This window comes from Dermacentor variabilis, unplaced genomic scaffold (genome assembly GCF_050947875.1).
Source record: "Dermacentor variabilis isolate Ectoservices unplaced genomic scaffold, ASM5094787v1 scaffold_12, whole genome shotgun sequence".
Classification (NCBI taxonomy): domain Eukaryota; kingdom Metazoa; phylum Arthropoda; class Arachnida; order Ixodida; family Ixodidae; genus Dermacentor; species Dermacentor variabilis.
The window spans coordinates 383,238-404,818 of NW_027460280.1; the positions used below are offsets into that span (position 1 = coordinate 383,238).

General features: G+C 46.5%; 1 protein-coding gene across 2 annotated transcripts in view; it reads left to right on the forward strand.

The window, feature by feature from the left end:
* LOC142566014 (mitogen-activated protein kinase kinase kinase 13-like) overlaps positions 1–21,581 on the forward strand; it is a 673,242-nt gene that overhangs the window by 94,138 nt on the left and 557,523 nt on the right. The window contains exons 1-4 of one of the 2 annotated variants that reach the window (XM_075676705.1): positions 869–962; positions 7,412–7,461; positions 16,770–16,799; positions 16,921–17,108. In XM_075676705.1, the coding sequence (XP_075532820.1) occupies positions 7,442–7,461; positions 16,770–16,799; positions 16,921–17,108 (238 nt within the window). In that variant the 5' untranslated portion in view covers positions 869–962; positions 7,412–7,441. Of the gene's footprint in view, positions 1–868; positions 963–7,411; positions 7,462–16,769; positions 16,800–16,920; positions 17,109–21,581 lie in introns of those variants that run through there. The other variant, XM_075676704.1, reaches the window with a different exon arrangement.

The window sequence follows — 21,581 nt, forward strand, 5'->3', positions numbered from 1 at the left end:
TTTAACCATCTCTCTGTTAAGACCACGATGTCAGGATCTTCGCAAAGTAAAATTCCTTCCAAATTACTAATTTTGTTTAATATGCTTCTGCAATTTACATTTAGTATTTTTAGTGATTTAGAAATGGGCTTGTGCTGGTCAGTTATTTTTATTGCTCAGCTTATAACGGGCACCTTTAACTTCATCCCAGCCGTACATTACATTGTCAGCGGACAATGTATTCACCGTGGCTCGATTAGCCTTTTCTTGCGCGGCACTCTTCCACAGGTGCTTTCGTATTTCTCGCGTTCTGGTGAAAAAGTTTTCAGAGATTGATATTTCGGAACCCTTTAGTTTGTGCGCGGATTTCAATGCTGATGCCTTTTCTCGGTAGTCTAAAAATTTGAGTATTACGGGGCGTTTCTTATCTTTAAATTTGCGACCGATTCTATGACACCTCTCAATGCCAGAGACAGTTAATCCTAATTTGGCCTGAAAGACCTCAGTCACTACCTTACTTTCAAGCCCAGCTGCTGTCTCTTCATCATCGTCAGTTAGCCCGTATATAACCAAATTGTTTCTGCGGCTCCTATTTTCTAAGTCATCGACTTTAGAAATGCGAGCAGATAACTGTTTATCAACCTTCGCAACAGTGTCCTCCATTGTTTTCACGCGTTTGTTCAGTGCGTTCAAACCAGCCAGCTGTTTTTCAAAACCTTCTATGTGTTTGGTCAGTGCTGAAATGTTTTTCTCAATATTGTTTTGAGAACTCTGCAAGGCTTCCACAAATGTGGTCAACTTTGCCTGGCCAATCAGTAATTCGGAAAGCATTTCTTTTTCTTTAGGACCCGGATTTGCCTCTATATCGCCACATACCAGCAAGTCACTTGGCATAGAAATGACATAACTGAAAACATTTAAAAAAGATAGTGGGCAAGGCAGCAGCACTAAGAAGCGATCATCGCTTCGATAGCATTTAGTAGGTAAGTACTGACTAACCTGCAGTACGAAACAGAAGGGATTCCTTAGCATGTTGCCGCTGAGGCTGCTGCCATGCCCACCGGTGAAGCTCGGTGTGGTCTGGCCTTTTATAGCAGGGAAGTGGGTCATGTGGTCCGACGTAAATGCAGTTTGCATAGATGCGGTGATGATAGTTGGTGGCGACGAATCTTCCATGAGGCAAATGTCACCGGCACGTGTCGATGACATCGAATACGCCCCCAGGATTTCATTGCTGCGTGGTGCAGCGGGAAAACAACCGCATGATGATGGCTCGGTTTGCAGCAGAACTGCCACAACCTGCAGTACGAAACAGAAGGGATTCCTTAGCATGTTGCCGCTGAAGCTGCTGCCATGCCCAGTGCTGCCAAGCAGCGCCAGCTGTAGGAGACTGAGCACTCAAAGTGACATAGTGAGCAAGGTCGGCTGCCCACAAGTCCACGTAGAAGTCATGGCCGGGGGATGACAGCCGGAGCCTGGAACCTTGTTAAGAAGGAAATTGCTGTCCAGCTGGATGAACCAGATGACCTGCATGTTGATGTAGAATTCGCGGACACCTATCAACTGTGGGACGTCTGCCGGACTGCGTGACGCCACGTGACTCACCTTGGTAGAGTCAGGCGTGCTGACGATGGCATGGCTAGGCTCGGTCGTCCGATGTCATCAATTTGTGCGTTGATGCTGACATGGCTGGGCTCGATCGTCCGGCATTGCCAATTTGTGGGTTGACGCTAGCATGGCCGGGCTTGGTCGTCCGGTGTCACCAGTTTGTGGGAGGCGGCGCAAAGAGGTAGCCGCTGTAGCTACAGTGTTTAGGCCCGCCAGCCAGGGTGCAGCGGGATCTCTGGAGCAGCCATGGGTCGACTGTGCTAGCGTGTTCTATTCTTGCGCTATCTGCACGAGAACCGATCTTCTTCTTTGCTCCTGTAGCTGCACGACTACCACCTTCAAAGCAGGTGAAGAAGATAAGCTGACGTGCAGGTAGCACGAGAATAGAACACGCTAGCGTGCCCGAGCTGAGTGGCTGCGTTGTCGGCCTCTCCAGGTATCCCGCTGCACTATGGCTGACCGGCCTAAATAAACTGTGACTACGACTGCTACCTCTTCGCGTCGCCTCCCACAATACTTTACATTTTCTTAACCGTGACATGATTTAGGAAAAAAATTAAGTACAGCTACACACAACTGCATGCAACTTTGATGACGACATAGTGCAATATTTGCACTGAGCACGTGCTGGTGGGCGAGTTGGTTATGCATGATTACAAAGAAGGCGCCAAATAAAACAACAGACGAAGGAAGGAGACACGAGACACATAGGCGGCTATGTGTCTCATGTCTCCTTCCTTCATCTGTTGTTTTATTTGGCGCCTTCTTTGTTATCAATATTTGCAGCCTGCCACACTGCCCAAATGTTGTATTTCTTGAGTGTTTTCAACAATGCTCTTGTCATTAAAAACAGTGTGAAAATAGACTTGTAGCAGAAAGGTTGAGAGTGACATTACAGTGGCAAGCTCCGATACGCGCATGACTGGAAGGACAGGACGAGGAGCTGGAGGCGAGACACCATCACGAATTGTGCCACGGGATGGTGGTAGCAGTGCATCTTCCCTATCCGCGTGCACAGCCTCCCATGCCTGACTTGTCAGAGCTGTCGCTAGAGGAGCTGGACGGCAAGTCGACTGAAGGAGAGGACTGGCAGCGTAGGGAAGGGAAGGAGATTGCTGCTGCAGCTGCGTCGCTCTCACTGGCTGGTAGGTGCTGCAGTGTAGCATGGGGGAAGGTGCATGAGATGGAGTTGGTTAACACGGTCGGAGGCAGTGGAGTTGTCCAGATGCAGAGCTGGGGTGCTTTGGATCGGCTCTGCAATGCTAAATACTTCTCGTCGATGGACCTCAAGTCTGGCTATTGGCAAATAGAAGTCGACGAAAGAGATCGCGAAAAGACCGCCTTCATCACGCCAGACGGCCTCTACGAGTTCAAGGTCATGTCATTCGGACTGTGCTCGGCGCCTGCAACGTTTCAGCGCGTCATGGACACGGTGTTAGCAGGATTGAAGTGGCAGACATGTCTTGTTTACTTGGTTGACGTCGTTGTCTTCGCCGGAAATTTTGACAATCACCTTAGGCGGCTTGTGACAGTGTTAGAGGCGATCAAGTCATCAGGGCTCACTCTGAAGCCGGAAAAGTGCCGCTTCGCTTACGATGAGCTTTTTTTCCTAGGCCATGTCATCAGTAGATCAGGAGTACGCCCCGACCCACAGAAGACAGCTGCCATGGCAAACTTCCCGCAGCCAACCGACAAGAAGGCAGTGCGCAGATTCCTTGGCATGTGTGCCTGCTATAGGCGCTTTGTCAAGGACTTTTCACGCATCGCGGAGCCGCTAACACAACTAACCAAATGTGATGTCGAGTTCAAGTGGGAAACACCGCAGGCCAAGGCATTTTAAGAACTCAAACGATGCATGCAGTCACCACCGGTACTTGCACACTTCGACGAGGACGCCGATACCGAAATCCACACTGACGCCAGTAGCCTAGGCCTCGGTGCCGTCCTAGTCCAGAGGAAAGAAGGACTTGAACGGGTGATATCGTATGCTAGCCGGTCGCTGTCAAAAGCGGAAAGCAATTATTCTACGACTGAAAAGAAATGCCTCGCCATCATTTGGGCTACAGCTAAATTCCGTCCTTACCTCTATGGCAGGCCATTCAAAGTCGTCAGCGACCATCACGCGTTGTGTTGGTTAGCTAACTTAAAGGACCCTTCAGGACGGCTGGCGCGGTGGAGCCTCGGACTGCAAGAATATGACGTCACGGTAATATACAAGTCCGGAAGAAAACACTCCGACGCCGACTGCTTATCACGTGCCCCCATCGATCCCCCGCTGCAAGACGACGAGGACGACAATGCCTTCCTTGGGATAATAAGCGCGGAAAACTTCACTAAACAGCAACGACCAGACCCGGAGCTAAAAGGCCTCGTCGAGTGTTTGGAAGGGAACACCGACGTTGTCCCCAGGGCATTTAAGCGCGGGTTGTCTTCGTTCACGCTACAAAACAACCTACTCGTGAAGAAGAACTTCTCACCAGTCCACGCCAACTACCTTCTTGTTGTTCCGTCGGCGCTGCGTCCAGAAGTACTGCACGCCCTACATGACGATCCGACCGCAGGGCACCTCAGTTTCTCCCGGACGCTATTGAGGATACAAGAAAGGTATTACTGGCCGCACCTAACCGCCGATGTCGCCCATTACGTCAAGACATGCCGAGAGTGTCAGCGACGCAAGACACCACCGACAAGGCCAGTGGGATTACTACAGCCGATCAAGCCTCCTTTCCGACGTTTTCAGCAGATCGGGATGGACTTGTTAGGACCGTTTCCGACATCAACTTCTGGAAATAAGTGGATCGCCGTGGCGACGGACTATCTCACCCACTTCACTGAAATTAAAGCTCTACCGAAAGGCAGCGCAGCCGAAGTGGCGAAATTTTTCGTAGAGAACATCCTGCTGCGACATGGTGCTCCAGAAGTCCTCATCACCGACAGAGGAACGGCTTTTACAGCAGAGCTCACGCAAGCCATTCTGCAATACAGCCAGACAAGTCACAGGAGTACAACTGCATACCATCCGCAGACGAATGGTCTCACGGAGCGCCTGAACAAGACCCTCGCCGACATGCTAGCAATTTAGTACGTCGACGTCGAGCACAAGACGTGGGATGCGGTCCTGCCGTACGTAACATTCGCTTAGAACACGGCGGTGCAAGAGACAAGACAGATCACGCCATTTAAGCTGGTTTACGGCAGGAACCCGACGACGACGCTCGACGCCATGCTGCTGCACGTCACTGACGGGGAAAATCTTGACGTCGCTACCCATCTCCTGCGCGCCGAAGAAGCCCGACAGCTCGCCCGCCTACGGATCAAGAACCAACAGAGGACCGACAGCCGACACTACAACCTCCGACGACTCTTCGTCAACGTACCAGCCCGGCGACCGTGTTTGGGTTTGGACACCGATACGCCGACGAGGACTGAGTGAGAAACTATTGCGCCGCTATTTTGGACCCTACAAGGTTATTCGACGTATTGGCGCACTGGACTATGAGATCGTGCCAGACGGAATTTCGAATTCACAGTGGCGCCGCGCACGATCTGAAGTGGTCTACGTGGTGCGTCTGAAACCCTTTTACCATAGAGTTTCTAATAATACCCTAGAGGGAAATGTGGCGCTAGTGTCTACGGGGGTTCTCATGAGCGTTGCCTCAACCTACATGGGAATGATGGGAAGTACAGGCTTCGGATTGACTTCGATCTTTAGACTAGTGGCGTTTGCTTGCGGCGCATTAAACGAAGCTATACTCAAATATTATCGCATAAAAACTAATTTTATTTCTGCAGTATGTCACGTAATGTACAACACGCTACATAAACTTTGTATGACTGTGAGATGGAAGCATGGTTTACTATGGTTTATCACCAGGACACACCAGGGTATGCATTCTTGTGCGATTATGTTCCCTATTCAACGCCAGAGAATAATTATTTATTTATTTTTGCAACAGATATAACAACCATGCATTTACTTATATAAAAATACTCGTCAAGTATTATTGGAAGTAAAAATGTTGTATTGTGAGAAAGTTTTGCGCCCTTGAGCGGAATGCTGCAAGTGTCGTCTGCTACGACACCTGCTCGCTGTAAACGCGAGACATTTCTCGCAGACGACAGGCACTTGCGAACTCTCTTGCTCTTTCGAAAGGCTGCGTCAGCTGTCACGATTGCTGAACGTCTTCAAATACTTTTAAGCACATCTGCTGCAGTGCTAGCTAGGACGCTAGTGGCCTCATACGAGTATGCTTCATCATGCTTTATATTGAGGTACCACTTCCGAAGCGTTATGGCGTGGCTTTGAAATTACCCATTTTGCGAGCCTAGACTACAGCCAGGAAGCAGCAACCTGTCCTACCACATGTAAGTTTGTGTTCTCAGAGACCTAAAACACGCATTTCAATGAGCACATAAACCAGCAATGCATGATGAAGCCGTCAATAAAATTTGATTGTCAAGCCACTAGAAGTACAACTGTATATGTCTTGTATCAGTAGTGCCTTCTTTTCCCTATTCTGAAGTTTCATAAAGCACGTAACGCTACAGCGTCAACCTAACACACTTAACAAACCAAAGTCCAAACGCTCAAAACATGTTCTTTCAATGTTTACGATGCCATCGCTTTCTCGTCAGGACTTCGACACCACACCGCGACACAAACATCGTCTCAGTCGCTGGCCCAGCGCGCTATTGCCACTTCGAGCAACATAACAAAGGCAGAGAGCTTTGCGTTGCACTGTCCCACTGCAGGTTATAGCAATTGAGCTTGAAGCAAAACCAAAACTGAAAAAAAAAATACTTGTAGACTGGTTCGCCAGTCAACAGAACGCCAATCCGAAGCCTGCACTTCCCATCATTCCCATGATGGTTGAACGATCGCAGCGCCAGATTTCCCTCTAGGTGTACTAATATGAAACTCTATGCCTTTTACGGACGCTGACGAACTTCCTTATTTTGTTGTTTTCTTTGCTACGGGTGTTCTTCTTTCGTTTGTATGCAGCATCGGGTCGATGCTTTTTAAGAGGGGGGTATTGACACGTGTACACCCGTGAGCAAAAGTATACGGAACACGGGAGCGCATGCCAAACTAGTGCCAAACTAGAGTTACTGTATGTGCTACCGCAGGTAGCAGAGTTGCGCGTCTGTTTTATCACGCCGCTAGCGCCTCTATTGGCAGAGCGTCATCACGTGGTAGCCAAGCAACCGTGCATTGCGGAGAAGCAGATGTTCGGGCCAATTTTTGTATTTCCCGACGCCGCCGCTGCAGCGAACTGGATTGACACAAGTTATCGCCTGTCAAATTCAAATTCAATCCGGCCGATCTTGCCGTTCGCTGTCCACGTGCGTGCTAGCTGCGTAGCAACAACGCAACGTGCGCAGCGCATCTCACGTTTGTTTCGTCGGCCTGCCTCGTGACACCTTACCGCAGTAATTGTTTTTCTTCTTTTGTAAAGCTAGTGAAGGGTGCTCAGGTAAAGACACCTGAACAAACAAATTTTCAGCCAACTGCCTATTGCGTCACGTGTGTATGAGATGAAATTGCTTGACTAACAGCTACGTGCTTTTTGGGCTGTGCTAAAAAAATTCACAGCTGGAATGTTAAAAGCTACTGCAAGTCTGGATTTTTTTAAATAATGGAAGCACGTAGAGTTATACAGAAGATTTAGCTGGAATTACCAGTTTTCTGCGTGTGATGCACCACACTGCTTTCACAGAAGTGCCGTAAAAAAGCCAGCTCACATTTTCATGATTATGCACTGCTTGGGTTGTTTCTGAATATGAAAGAGGTTACTACTAAGCAAAGATATTTAATCTACTACAGCTTATGTGAACCAGGATGCAAGAGGAATGAATGTCGTCATTTAACATACGGTAAGGGCCTAACTGTGTTTTGAATTATTCCCTATAATGTAGCTATGTCAATCCTGTGAGAAAAACTTTCGCTACACTCCCACAGAAGGCTACTTTTGGAATCCCTGCAGTGAAAAGGCACATAATGAAATCACACTTGCAGGTGTAGCTGATATCCATTGCTTGCTGGTAGATGGATATGTTCCTACACAAGATTTAATGGGGTACCAGAGTCGAAATAGCAATGGTTGGTCATTGATTCACCAGCAATATTTTAGACTGGCTACATGTTGAGAGCTATGGCACATAAGCAAGTATGAGCCTCATTATATTTAGTACAGTTCCTTTTGTAAAAGAGCACCACTTGATAAAGCTCACTATATCAAAATATTTGCACGCGCATATACTAGTGTTTGTTTTTTTCTCTGAAATTCGCATTGTGATTTTATTGCCAAAAAAAGAGGTAGTTGCAAAGAGTAGTTGCAAGAGGCTGTTGCAGGAATTTGATGAGCCATGCGCGTTTCTGATCGTCCAGAGTGTTTTTGTTCTTCGTTTGCTTGATGTTGTTCGGCGTATTTCGATTCAACTTTTTTTAAATTGTTTGATTTGTTGTTAGCTGTGTTTTTTGCTCCTGTTTTCGACATGTTGTTTCTCTTACCCCCCTCACGCAATACTCCAGTTGGAGCCTGTGAGGTATGTGTATAAATAAATAAATAAATAAATAGTTGCGGCTCGGTGCCTTTTGTTACTGTTTACATGTTAACGAGCACGGTTCTGCTCTTAGTAGCGTATTTATCTCTGTTGAAACAAAACCTGAGTGCCAAGCAGTATTCAAGCGAAGGAAAGTTATTAAAGTGTCTGATTGTTTACCTCAATTACTAAAGTTTGTCCAGTTTTTAATACGCTATCTTATTTCGAACCTTATACTACCTTGTGAAGTAGCTTTTTCGCACGAAAATTTTGTAGGATTTCCGGAATCTATAAAATAACATCACCATATTCCTTAAGTTTATTCGGTGCGATCTAATCGTTACCGTCGCGGTTCACGAATGCTGCATCTGATCGGCGTATATAGAATACACAGTCTATTCTAGATACGCGAGTGCCCATACGTTATTAGGGCGGAGAAAGTGCACAGGTGAATGCAACTAAAAAAAAATAATAAATTAATATACGCGCTGCATCTTACGCCACGCGCTAAAAAAGGGCAGCGCCTTTTTCTTCACAATCTAATCAAGTCAGCTGTTTCGATGCGCTTTGTTTGCGATTTGGCGGAATAGCGATGCACAAGCGATGCAAAAGCGCCCACGGTCGATCGACGATACGCTAGGCATGTCGCCTGCAAAAACGGTGCGGCTTCGCCGCATAGACTTGGTTGCTTCTCTGGCAAGATGGCGGACCTACGCGCAACTCTGCTACCTCCGGTAGCATATACAGTAACTCTATGCCAAACTGCATCGACGCGCCGTCTACCAACGCAGCGCCTGCTGTCGAGAGGGCCGCTAGAGCAGCGGTGCGCATGCGCGTCCCATCATATCTGCCGGCCTGACATGTAGCTTTGCCTGACGTCGCTGCGGTGCTCGTAGACTAAACGTCCACTGGGCGTCGTTTTCGCTGCTCCGTCGCATCTGGGCCATTGTTTCACGCAGCGGCTGCGGCGGGCACGCGCGTCTGCTGCGCTTCGCTTTCATTCTTTCTTCGGGGGAATTATCGCACGCTGCACTGCCTTCTCTGACGCCTTTAGATGACTCGCACAAAGTGGCCTTCTGCGGCTTTGTGTTATCTCGAACTGTTCCAATGCTTGCTGCCGCAGGTAGAAGCAAGGTTTTGCAATCGGTGTCCGCCGTCGCGTTAAGAATTAGAACTTAGCTGCAGGGGCTACCATGCTCCCCAAGCAGCATGATGCTAAAAGGAGAAATTAGCGGCATCGTACTGCCTTTATTTCTTCAAACCCTTCAATAAGGCTTGAACAAGAAATGCACGCGAGGGTGCCACTACAGACAGCAGCGGCAACGCTGACACATTCGCGAGAATATAAAATCAGGTGCAGCTGTGCGGTGCACGCTGCCGTGAAGTTCCAATTACGGTTGCCTCCTTGCGAATCGGGTCGGGGTGACCGACCTGAATCACTGGTCGGGATCTCCTCATGGCATCGTGTTTCGAGCGGGAACCACGGCACCTTCGAGGCGTCATCGCCGCCTATGGAAAATTGACAGCGTAGTGAAATCATGCCTACAGTTGTGAAAATTATAATCTACGAAAATAACAGCAACACGTTGGCTCGTCCTAAGTGCCCTCAAGACCGCAGTCTGTCGATGGTCACCCCGACCAGTGATTCAGGTCGGTCACCCCAGCCCGATTCGCAAGGAGGCAACCGTAATTGGAACTTCACGGCAGCGTGCACCGCACAGCTGCACCTGATTTTATATTCTCGCGCATGTGTCAGCGTCGTCGCTGCTGTCTGTAGTGGCACCATCGCGTGCATTTCTTATTCAAGCCTTATTGAAGGGTTTGAAGAAATAAAGGCAGTACGGTGCCGCTAATTTCTCCTTTTAGCATCCTGCTGCTTGCGGAGCATAGTAGCCCCTGCAGCTCAGTTCTAATTCTTAACGCGACGGCGGACACCGATTGCAAAACCTTGCTTCTACCTGCGGCAGCAAGCATTGGAACAGTTCGAGATAACACAAAGCCGCAGAAGGCCACTTTGTGCGAGTCATCTAAAGGCGTCAGAGAAGGCAGTGCGGCGTGCGATAATTCCCCCGAAGAAAGAATGAAAGCGAAGCGCAGCAGACGCGCGTGCCCGCCGCAGCCACTGCGCTAAACTATGGCCCAGATGCGACGGAGCAGCGCAAACGACGCCAAGTGGACGTTTAGTCTACGAGCACCACAGCGACGTCAGGCAAAGCACGGCCGCTCAATGGAAACACACTGTTCCATTGAGCGGCCGTGGGCAAAGCTACATGTCAGGCCAGCAATATGATGGGACGCGCAGGTGCACCGCTGCTCTAGCCGCCCTCTCGACAGCAGGCGCCGCGTCGGTAGACGGCGCGTCGATGCAATTTGGCACGCGCTCCCGTGGTCCGTATACTTTTGCTCACGGGTGTACTTATCTTTATCGGGCGACCACGTTTCGCCGCCTAACAAATGTAATCGCACAGCGCGGGACGCTCCTGCATGTATCCGAAGTTTCTGGAAAGTTATCGATGCTTCTACCCAGCTGTCGGTTGTCGCCGAACCTTGTGTTATCTGATTTCATCGCGTGACGCGAATGGTGTAGAACTTTGTGGAAAGCACGCGGGTCCGAACGATTAGTCTGGAACATTCGACGACTGCTGTATAAAAGCCGACGCGCTTGACCCGCTGATCAGATTTTCGACGATTGCCGACCGTGTTAGCCGCTATCGTTGTGCTATAAGTGTAGCCTGTTTTTGTGGGCACAGGTTCGCCCAATAAAAGTTAGTTTTGTCTTTCACAGTATTGCTACTGTGTTCTTGAATGTCACCACCACGTGACAATATGTTATATACCCACCCCTTACGTAATACACCTACTACGGGGTCTTTAACCCTTTGAGGGTAGATTTTTTTCGCCATATGCGACCGCCCAGGGTCGATTTTTTTTATTGCAGATTTCAATTCTTCTTAGAGACTTATTTTGAAAAAAATGTACCGCAATATTTCTAGGGTGACCCTAAAGTGAGAAAAAAATATTTTGCATTGGTATATATGTACTCTTCATTCATGAATAACAAGAATAAAAAAGGAAATAAACTTATAGGAATTAATAATTTGATGCATTTTTATACACATAGTTCAGGGCCTTGAAAATGCGCACATGAGAGTATTTCGCAAGACTCAAATGTTCCTGCTCTTACACTAATATCTAATATGGACATCCATAGCGTAATCGAACTGCGTAGGTGCACGCACTCAAGAAAACTGCGTGGTTGTGTGCCCGTCAAAAAAGCACAATGTGTGACAAACTTCCGCTAATCTTCATCTTATCGCCAACCAGAGGCAATTAGTTTTCGCGAGTGTCAAAATAAAAAAAAAAGCTACGGAAACGCAAGCACGGTAGCATCCTTACTATGTGCAACCCTGTGAGCACTGAACGAGCGAGAAAGATGCGGTCGCCCTTTGAATGATTAGGAATGAGATAGCCATCAGTTTGCAAGTGCAAGAAGCCGAAACCGCCCGCGAAAACAAAACCAGAACCGCACTCGCGCACGCGCGCGCTAATGCGTGGGTGGTACTATATAGACGCGTGGGAGCAAACTAGCGCTAAAACAAACCATGCAACGAAAACCGAGAGAGGGAGGTGTGCGAAAAAAATTCCCTGTATTCCCACATAGTGGCAGCACATGACAGAAAAGAAAAAGTTAGGAAATTGGCATGCATTCTAAATGTACAGACGGTGTGGTAAATATACGGCATCGACCATTTTCGGACTTGTTCACGACGTCGTATATTTATGTCATTGACCCTCAAAGGGTTAAGAAAATAAAATGAAATATCTGCAGCAGTGAACAACCGAGAATACCTACCCTACCACGCCATGGAATTATTGAAATGGGCCCTTTCTTTTACATACTGCTTCTAGTTGTGCACTTGTGCTTGCACAGCAGGTGAACTTGCTTTGCACGGCGATGTTGCCCCCCTTAAGGTGGCCATTGCCTGCATATAGGACCGCACTTATGCTGGTTGCTGTATCAGTTACACACTACACTGCTCCTTTTTTCATAATCGTATGCTGTCAAACAAACATTGTGCAACACAGTTTAATCTTGATAGATGAATTCAGATCGGCTTACAAACAGTTGCTCACACTTGCTGCAACCCTGCAATGCAATCTTGGTTTACTGGGGCAAGTGTGATGCAGGTTCTTTCTTTATTGTTTCAGATGGTTCCCTGAGGCAAAGCCTCCGAGAACCCAATTAAGCACAAAGCCGTTTCTTGGAAAATGTACACGATACTTTTAACGCAACTCGTGTGAAAAAAGAAATATAAAGTAAACACTCAATGGAAATTTACAGCAATAAACCACTACACTCAAAGCTAGAACAGTATCTACACCATGCGAGTTATGGCAGACCTTGAGTGTAATTGCATGCAACAGTTGATGTGAAGGAGTGGAGGCGAGGCTACGAAAGAAGAAGCGGCGTTGGTCTCGCCAAAAGGTCTGTGTGGTTGACCGGCGAACCAGTGCGTTGCAGCTCCGGCTTGGGGATGAGACGCAGGGACGTGCACATGGAGGTGGCGTTCTGGCCAGGCAGCTGGGTGCAAACTCAGGCCCATAGCCCGACTGCTCATGCTCTGCCTGCGGTCATCGGAGTTCGCCGGCCTTGGGCAGCAGTCCATAATCGGGTAGAGCTGCAACACGTGGGAACAGGTTGGCAGGGGGCCCCGGTCGAATAAAGTCCCGAAGGCTCGGGTCCAGAACCCTACGGCCCGTCTTCAGCTTCTGGTCCAGTGGCCGGCCTTCGCCCTTGCCTTGCGTCCTGGAACTTTCCCCCTCTTCCGCTAGTACTCTTCACTTTCTTACCGCTCTGGCCGATTTTTCTTTGCCTGATTGGTAACCTTCGAAGTTTCGTGTTCACAGGCAGTTGGCCCCCATGAGACCTTTTGATTGGATTCCTTTCTTTTTATGTTATCTTCTTGTGCTGTACGTTCTCGTGCCTGATGCTCTTCGATCTCATTGTCTTTCACCTAGCACGGGATTTGCCTCGGCATGCGCACTCTTTGTCATCCTCTTGTTTTTTTCTCTTACCACAGCACTGTCTCGCACACTACACACATCAAATCAAGAAAACCAATCTTGGACACCAGAAAGCCAGAAACAGCAAGAAACGAGAATTCTTTCACTCAGAAAATTTATTTATTACAACCGAATATCTAAAAAAGAAAAAGCAATTGGTATGCTTTGTGTTGTGCTACTTAGCCTGAAGCTTCTTAAATTTGTGGACTACATGCAGCTGCGTTGTAAGAAAGAGTGCACTTCGAGCTTTGGCTATGCTGCCACAGAAAGTTGTCATTGGGTATAATTGCGTTAATAACGCGAGCAAGTCAGCGCTGGGCAACTGCAAGATGTATGAAGCTGTGCATTGTATTCATTGCCGGTCATGCTTGTCTGCGGAATGCAGCACTTGTATATATGCGGGCTGGACCACCGCTAATCACAGTCCACTCTTGTAGAGTGCACATTTCTATGTAAGCACTGCCACCACAGAAATAATTTTATTCCAAACGGACAAGTGAAATATTGCAACCACGTATGTCCTTGGTGCAGAGGTGGGACAGCTGCATAGCATCTCCCATCTGCAGTTGGATGGGCCTGCGTGTGGATGCATGACACTGCCTATGGATGCATAAATGTAGGCCTAAATGCTGTGTTTTCCAAGTTTAACGAGGTGTTGTGGCTTTTGCATGACATTGAGGCACAAATAAAATTGTGGAAAATAACATGTTGACAATTGTATGAAAGTATTTTTGGGCTTTCATATCTGACCATTGTGTGCAAATAGCTTTGAAAATGCAATATTTTTAACATTTTTATGAGCAAAGTACAGAAAAAAAAAGAATAGTGCCTAAGTTGTTTAATAATAATACCATGTCTACCAACTATTATAGTGTAAGTTTTTATTCTCCCACCTGATTTTGTGCGGTTTGAGAAAATTGAAATGACACTCGAACATATTGGCGCGTCTATTCTTCTATGCAGACGACAACGAAGATAGGGACATTAACGGACTTCGTCTAGTGGGTCAGTGGGATTTCGGCAAGGACGAAGAAGACGTGTCTCTGGCCTGTTTTGTATTTGGACAAGTTGTCCTGCGGCTCTTGAACGTCTCCCTGTCTACTGTCCGCGTTGTATTGCGACAATATAAAAATATTTTTCCCCTGGAATATTTGAGGGAAAAGGTATTCATACCAATGATGTTAAAATAAAATTGGATATAGTCAAGTGCACCAGTTGGCATAGAATGAGTCATATGTGCAGAAATGAGCATGCAAAGTGTGTGCTGTACCCATGGTGTCTACAGAGCAAGGTGCACTGCTGACCAGGAAACTAATTTTGGGAAGACACTAGCGTTTAGGTCGGCTAGCTTCCTGCTCATAGGTTATCAACTGTGGAAACAAGAGGTAATGCCTGTATCTGTTGGGTTGATACCATGACCCCTGCTGCGCAGCTGAGGCTTGGGGAAGAGGGATGTGGCTCATACATTCTTTTAGGGCCAGGGCAGAGTGCCAATGTTTGCGACTTGGAGGTGTGTCCTACCCCGTGATTGTTAGCCACTCACAGTGGTGGATGTTTTCACCGGCAGGCATTGTGTAGTGTGTGATGTCAGAAGCAGGCCAATAAATCCTTGCATGCAGACTTGGTGCACAGGCAGGACGATCACATGGGTTCTGAACCAGGGTGTCTACCAACTGGGAAAAGCGGGAAAACCGAGAATTCTCGGGGATTTTGAATAGTCTGGAAATACTCAGCGAAAACTCAGGGAATTCGTGCTTCTATCAGGGAAAATTAGGTGTAATTTTATTGAAAGGGAACGGAAGTCGCGGTAATGCTGGCTTGTGTAACAGAGAGACATCGTAACGAATCGTCTTTTGACGCCATGTCGTCGGCTGGAACAGTTGCCAGCTAGTGTACAGTCAATGGCCAACTTTCTGGAGGCCCGACGGCTCCGCTGCACCACCACGTACCTTATAGAGTCAGTGTATAAGAACATCTGAAATTTCGGACGCAAGAGCCCTTCGCCGTCCGATTTTCCGGACTTTTTGCCGTGACCACAGGTCCGAAACTGAATTAATCAAAGCCACCACTGCCGCCGTCTTGATTACCTCGCCGTCGTGGTAAACGCTAGGCCTAGCTGCTTCAACCGTTTGGCGCCGTGTTTTTCATTGAAAGACTTCGCCGCTGTAAGCAATAGTACCGACTGCGTCTTTGTGGTCCTCGCGATTGACTTCGAAGCAAGGAAAGCAGGGCGCGTTGCATAATGCCGTCTCCCAAAAGTCGCTTTGCCTCAATACAGAAATGTTACGCGGTGAAGCATACGTGAAAGTATTACGGTGAAGCACAACAAGCGTGCGAAGGGGCAATTGTCACGGGAAACAATATCTATTCCTTAATTATACACGCATACATCCGCCATCTCCTGTCACAGTACGATCACCGATATGCCTAATAAGTGTGCTGGTAGGCCTTTTCGGGTGTGCCTGTGGAAATTTGAACCTTTAATGGCAGTAAAAGACATGCATTCATTTTTTCGTACTGCCCAATATTACGAACGTTTTCGTAACCCCTAGGGAGTCCAAAAAAATTGGACGTTGTCTGTACAGCTGACGAAGAGAATGCTTCAAATGGTCCGTGAGGCGAACGCGCTGTTGAAGGTGGACGAGAACAGAAAGGACCTACGCATTGAGGAATGAACGGGAAAGGAAAGGTGCTGTTGCCGTTTTGAAGGAGCTTGAGCTCAAAAAACAAAGTGTTGGCTGACGCCGAGATGCTGGTGTCCCTCATCCAAACCAAAATAAACTCTTTAAAGCAGTGAAACACATCACTGAGGCGTCGTGCTTGGGCTGAGAGTATGTCAGGACAGTTGAGGTTGATTTACGAGCTGTTCAGAGAGAATCTCAACTGTGACAAAGTTCAGGCCTCATACCACTGAGCTCGCTTTTAGTTGATAGAAATAGCTCATATTCGAAAATATTTGCTTCTGTATGCATCTCCTTTTTATTCGTATTTGAGACTTTTCCACTCGATTTGCAATGAGTTTTGCCATATTTTTCAGATATTTTATCGCTGTGCATTTTTACTAACCCCTCCCTTCTGACTTCTTTTGAATAAAATAAATGGTACTCCTTACTATTCAAACTAGATTAAGTTGTTTTTTAGCATGCTTACTGAAGAGTGACAGCATCGAGCGACATAGTGTCAGCCTGTCTTGACGTAAAACAAAGTTCTGTGTCACTCAGGGAATTTTGCAAAGGCACTCAGGGAAAACCTGGAAAACTCAGCGAAGTTGGAAATGTCAACTTGGTAGACACCCTAGTTCTCCCATCTGCGATTCTGAAATTGTTGAGTCTAGGCTTTTTCTTTGCAACGAGTGGCAACAATCGGGGGAACTGATTTTACAGTGAATTTTTCTTTTGCCTTGTCAACTTGTTCCACTGGGCAGTGTGACTCAAGCCTTAAATGTATTTAGATATGTGTCAGGCTTCTCTCTGCCCCTCAGTCTTCCCTTGACACGCTTGCATTGAATCTATTGCAGTGGTAACCAGGAAAAGCCAATGTATGTGTTTTGAGGGAGCCTTCTTTTTTTCTTGCAGCACAGACAAGGAAGACACCTTTGGCCTAGGGTGAGTGTTGGATTGGATTCGTGGTGTAAGAAACGGGTGTACAGTACAAGCATTTGAGGCTGCTCAAAGTACAACAAGAAAGCAGGGGCACCTTGCACGAATTGTTCTTGGGCGGGGGCAGGGTGCTCTGCATCCAGGAAGAAGGGGCCCGCGCTGCCGCCGAGGCCCTCTCAGCCACGCAGCTGGAGGTGGCCTACCGCGAGGCTGGTGGTGGAGCTGCAGTGGGGGCTGGCTGGCTGGACGGCCTGCTGGGCTGCCTCCGCCCTGTCTGGAGCATCTTGCACAAGGCTGACGACCGGCAGGGGCCCGGTGAGTGGTTATTTGACCTCGATAGGGCCAACAAAATGATTGCAAATAAAAGTAGCACTCTTAAACAAAATAGAAATCTGACACACACACAATTTTGAATGAGGAAAATGTAGCATGCTTCCGATTCTCTGACAGTCAGAAAAAGATGAAACCAGCAAAGTAGGATGCAAATTTACACACACCTAATGTCCATTATGGTCGTCAATATTGGACAGCTTCTTATCACTGCCTCTGGACCCCAGCATTGTCGCGTGCCTTGCAATCCACTTGATATTCTACATTCCTTGAACCACTCCACTGGAACCTCAATTGGAATGGTGGCTCACTTAATCAGTTCGTCCTACAGGGCTCAAACACATGATGCAACTCCATTGCTGTTAGCTTAGCTTTTGCAATTAAAGCCTCAAAGTGGCATGCTGCCATCCTGTGATGACAGTGGTGATGATGATGCTGGCTCGATGGTAGGCTTTTGCAAATACTGCAAGTGCGGTTTGTAGTCAATTGTAATGCGCAGGCAATTTTCAAATGAATTTCCTTGGAAAAGCACACATTAGAATGGGGGAAATATGGTATTTATTCAGTTCAGCTGCCATTTTTGCTTGAAAAAGTCTTCCTAGGGCAGACCAAAAATAAGCATTTTCAGCAGTAGATGATACGTCTTTGACCCAGTCACCTAGCACCGTCAAGACTGGGGTCACCATTTGACATTGTGCCAACCAGTCAAGTTTGAGTTATTTCATTTCATTTAATTTTATTATTACCTTAAAAGCCCCATAGGGGCATTACATAAGGGGTGGGCATACATATATTTATTATACATCAGTTTAAGGATAACAGAGCACAAGTTTTAAATACAGCACACGTGAAAATTAGGTGCATAATTCCATCTGGTACACACATAGATAGCATATCCCATACATGTTTTTTTTATTCTGAAAAATGGTCTGTTAATTTTTGCATGAATGTAGGTGCACAGGTTATGGCGGCAATTTGGTGGGGCAGGTTGTTCCAATCTGTTGCTGCACGAAAGAAGAATGAGCCTGAAAACGTGGTAGTATGAGTGCGAGGGCGGCCAACTTGGTATGCGTGCCGAGTGCGATGGGATATACGTGCAGCGGAAATAATGTACACAGTAGTGGTTGATTAAGTGAAGTATGATAAAACTTATGAAAAAGAGAGAGAGTTGAAATGCAACGACGATTAGCGAGTGTAACCAATCTGGATTCTTTTTTCAATGATGAAACGCTGACGTTATAGGAATATGTTCAATGGACGAACCTTATGGCACAGTTTTACACTGATTCAAGTGCATTGCTTAGATATGCTTGATGAGGGCTCTATGCGGCACCTGCATATTCGAGTTTAGGTCTGATTATGCTTTTGTAGGCTAGCAATTTCACATGCTTGGGCGCCTGCTTTACGTTTATTTTGAAAAATCAAGGGATTTATTAGAAGATGAGATGACGTTAGTAATATGTGCACTCCAAGTCATTAGTAAGGGTAACACCAAGGTATTTGTAAGACTGTGCAGTTTCTACGTCTACATTATTTATTGTGTATGGGTAAGCTAGTGGGTTACGTTGGCGGGAGAATACCACTACTTTACATTTATTTGGGCTAATTGTCATTAACCAGCAATCACACCATTGTTGCAAGCGGTTAATATCCTCCTGAAGGGAGATTTGGTCAGACATGTTAGTAATTGTTTGGTAAATGACGCAGTCATCTGCAAACATGCAAATATTGCAGGATGCATGCAGAGGTAAGTCGCTAATATATATTAAGAAGAGCAGAGGCCCGAGGACAGATCCTTGTGGAATCCCAGAAGTTACTGGTAGGGAAACAGATGGGCTGTTGTTAATAAGGACAAACTCCGAGCGGTTACTTAGGAAAGCTTCAATCCATTGCAATATATCGGGGTGCACATTCGCCAGAGATAGTTTTAGTAATAGTAGTTGATGTGGTACCTTATCGAATGCTTTCGTGAAGTCTAGGAATACTGCGTCTGTCTGCTGTTTAGTATCTAGATTAGTGTGAAGATCATGAAGGAAAACTGCCACTTGTGTTTCGCAGGACAATCCCTTGCGAAATCCATGCTGTGAAAAATGAAAAAAGTTTCCTGCATCTAAAAATTTCATAATTTCTGTATAAATGACATGTTCCATGATTTTGCAAAGTATGCTTGTTAGCGAGATGCATGTGGTATGATGCCAGTTGAGAGTGATGGCGAGAACAGCAAGCACAAATAAGCAGCACTGATGTCTTTAGTATTTTTTAACACTGTTGAGTTTATGTTATCTATTCTGGCTGAGGATGTTAGTTTAAGATTGTCAATTAGAGACAAAATACCATCGGCAAAGAAGGTTACTGATGGCATGACACTAGTTGAGTTGTTAATTGTAGAGGGAAATGACAAGCTAGGTTCATAGGAGAATATTGACACAAAAGCTGTATTAAAAAGATTAGCACATTCATCATCGTCGACCGTTTCACCGTTTTTCGTTGACTAATGCAATACTGCTTATTTCCCGAGAATTGATCACCTGCCAGAACTTTCTTGGATTAGTGACTAGCATTTTTGGTAGATCTTCGTGAGAGAAAGACTGTTTTACCTCCAGAATAGCTGATAAATATGCGCATTCTGCTGCATAGTACTTATCCCAGGCGACTGTGTTTGTCCTGCCATTTGCTGCATAGTGCAAACGTTTTTTTTTTTTATTATCAAGTCTCTTCAAAGAATTGGTGAACCACGGCTTCTGAAGTTGCGTTCGAAACCCTTATCTTTGGAATGAACCTGTCAGCTATATCAATTATTTTTTTCTTTGAACCTTTGCCAGTTAGTATGGATATCCTGTTTGTTAAAGGTTGCCTCGAATGAAATAAAGAAGTCGTACAGATTATTGCGTATAGCCTCGTAGTTGCCTTTGTTAAAAAGATGTATTGTCTTTTGAAGTTTCTGGCGTGGAATTGGTGCAAAGTGAAAGGAAGCGTGAATAAGCTTATGGTCGCTAATTTCCTTCAGATAGGTAATTGATGATAAACTGTCTGGTCGACTTGTTAGTATTAGGTCTAATACGTTGGCTGTGTCTTGTGTGACGCGCTTCGGTTCAGATACAAGTTGAGCGAGGTTAAAATTAATACAAACATCAATGAAATTTCTTGCTTCTGTCTGATTTACTAAAGATAGAGCTATATTGTGCCAATCGATATCTGGAAAGTTAAAGTCTCCAAAGAGGAGGAGGTCAGCTTTGGGGTATTGAAAAGTTAGTTTGCAGAGTACATTGTTAAGTTGACAGGCAAAATCTGGGCTACTGCGAGGGGATCTATAGCATACGCCCAAAAGAACTGTTTGTGGAGCGGTGTGGCAATAAATGAAAAGGATTTCCTAGTAGGATATGACGCTAACACCAGAAAACGATAATTGTTGACTGACAGCTATAAGAATGCCTCCTCCTCGTGTTGTTGTGCTATCCTTCCGAAACACATTAAAATTCGGTCATATTTAAAACAGCGCCAAAAGCATGGACAAGGGAGGACACAGGACGAGCGCTGACTGCCAACAACACCTTTATTGGAACCTGCGCAAATATATACAATTTGCAACAGGCATAAAGAGTGGAAGAAGAAGGGGAGGGGAAGGCGAGTCATCGTCAGTCAACGACTGCTGCGCATGCGTCAAAACCATTAAACAATATAAAAGAAACCATAACATAGTGGACACGGCCAAACTGCTTAACTTCTAAGGAACTTAGGTTCTTTATCACAAAGTGCTATGGAAGGGGAACTAACACAGGTGGCTCCTAACTGACACGTTGAAAATGCCTCAAAGATTTCTCTGGCCATCTGATTGCTGTACCTTTTCAACACACGCGCGTCGTCAAGAAGTGGAGAAAAGCCACACTTGGCGCAATGAACAGCCAGATCACTGCCAGTCTTAATCTTGACACAGTGCGCATGCTCACGCAAATGTTAATTGATACAGCGTCCTGTTTGCCCTATGTAATTGCAGCCGCAAGAGGTGGGAATGGAATACACCACATTGGTACTGCAATCTACAGTCTTGGCAACATGTTGCTTATTGCACGGTCCAGGTGTTCTCCGGCTTTCGTTTATTTTTTCGCACATCCTTTCCAACTTTTTAGGTGCAGTGAACACGACCTTTATACCAGCCCGCCCTGCGGCTTTCTTGATGCGATGGGACACACCATGTATATACGGGATCGCAACAGTCTTGGTTAAGACATCACCCGCTTTGCGCTGTTTCTTGGGGGAACGAGCCTCTTGCAATAAAACTTCCGCCAAGGATGACAGCAGTTGTTCAGGATAGCCACTTGATTTAAGGCTGCTGGACTTGATTGGAGAGGCTGCGGGACATCGAGTGGTGGCATAGAGCGAACGACCGCATTTCTAAGGGCCCCTAGGGCGATGGAGCGCTTCACCACTTTAGAAGGGTTGGATGTGTAGGGGGGGAGG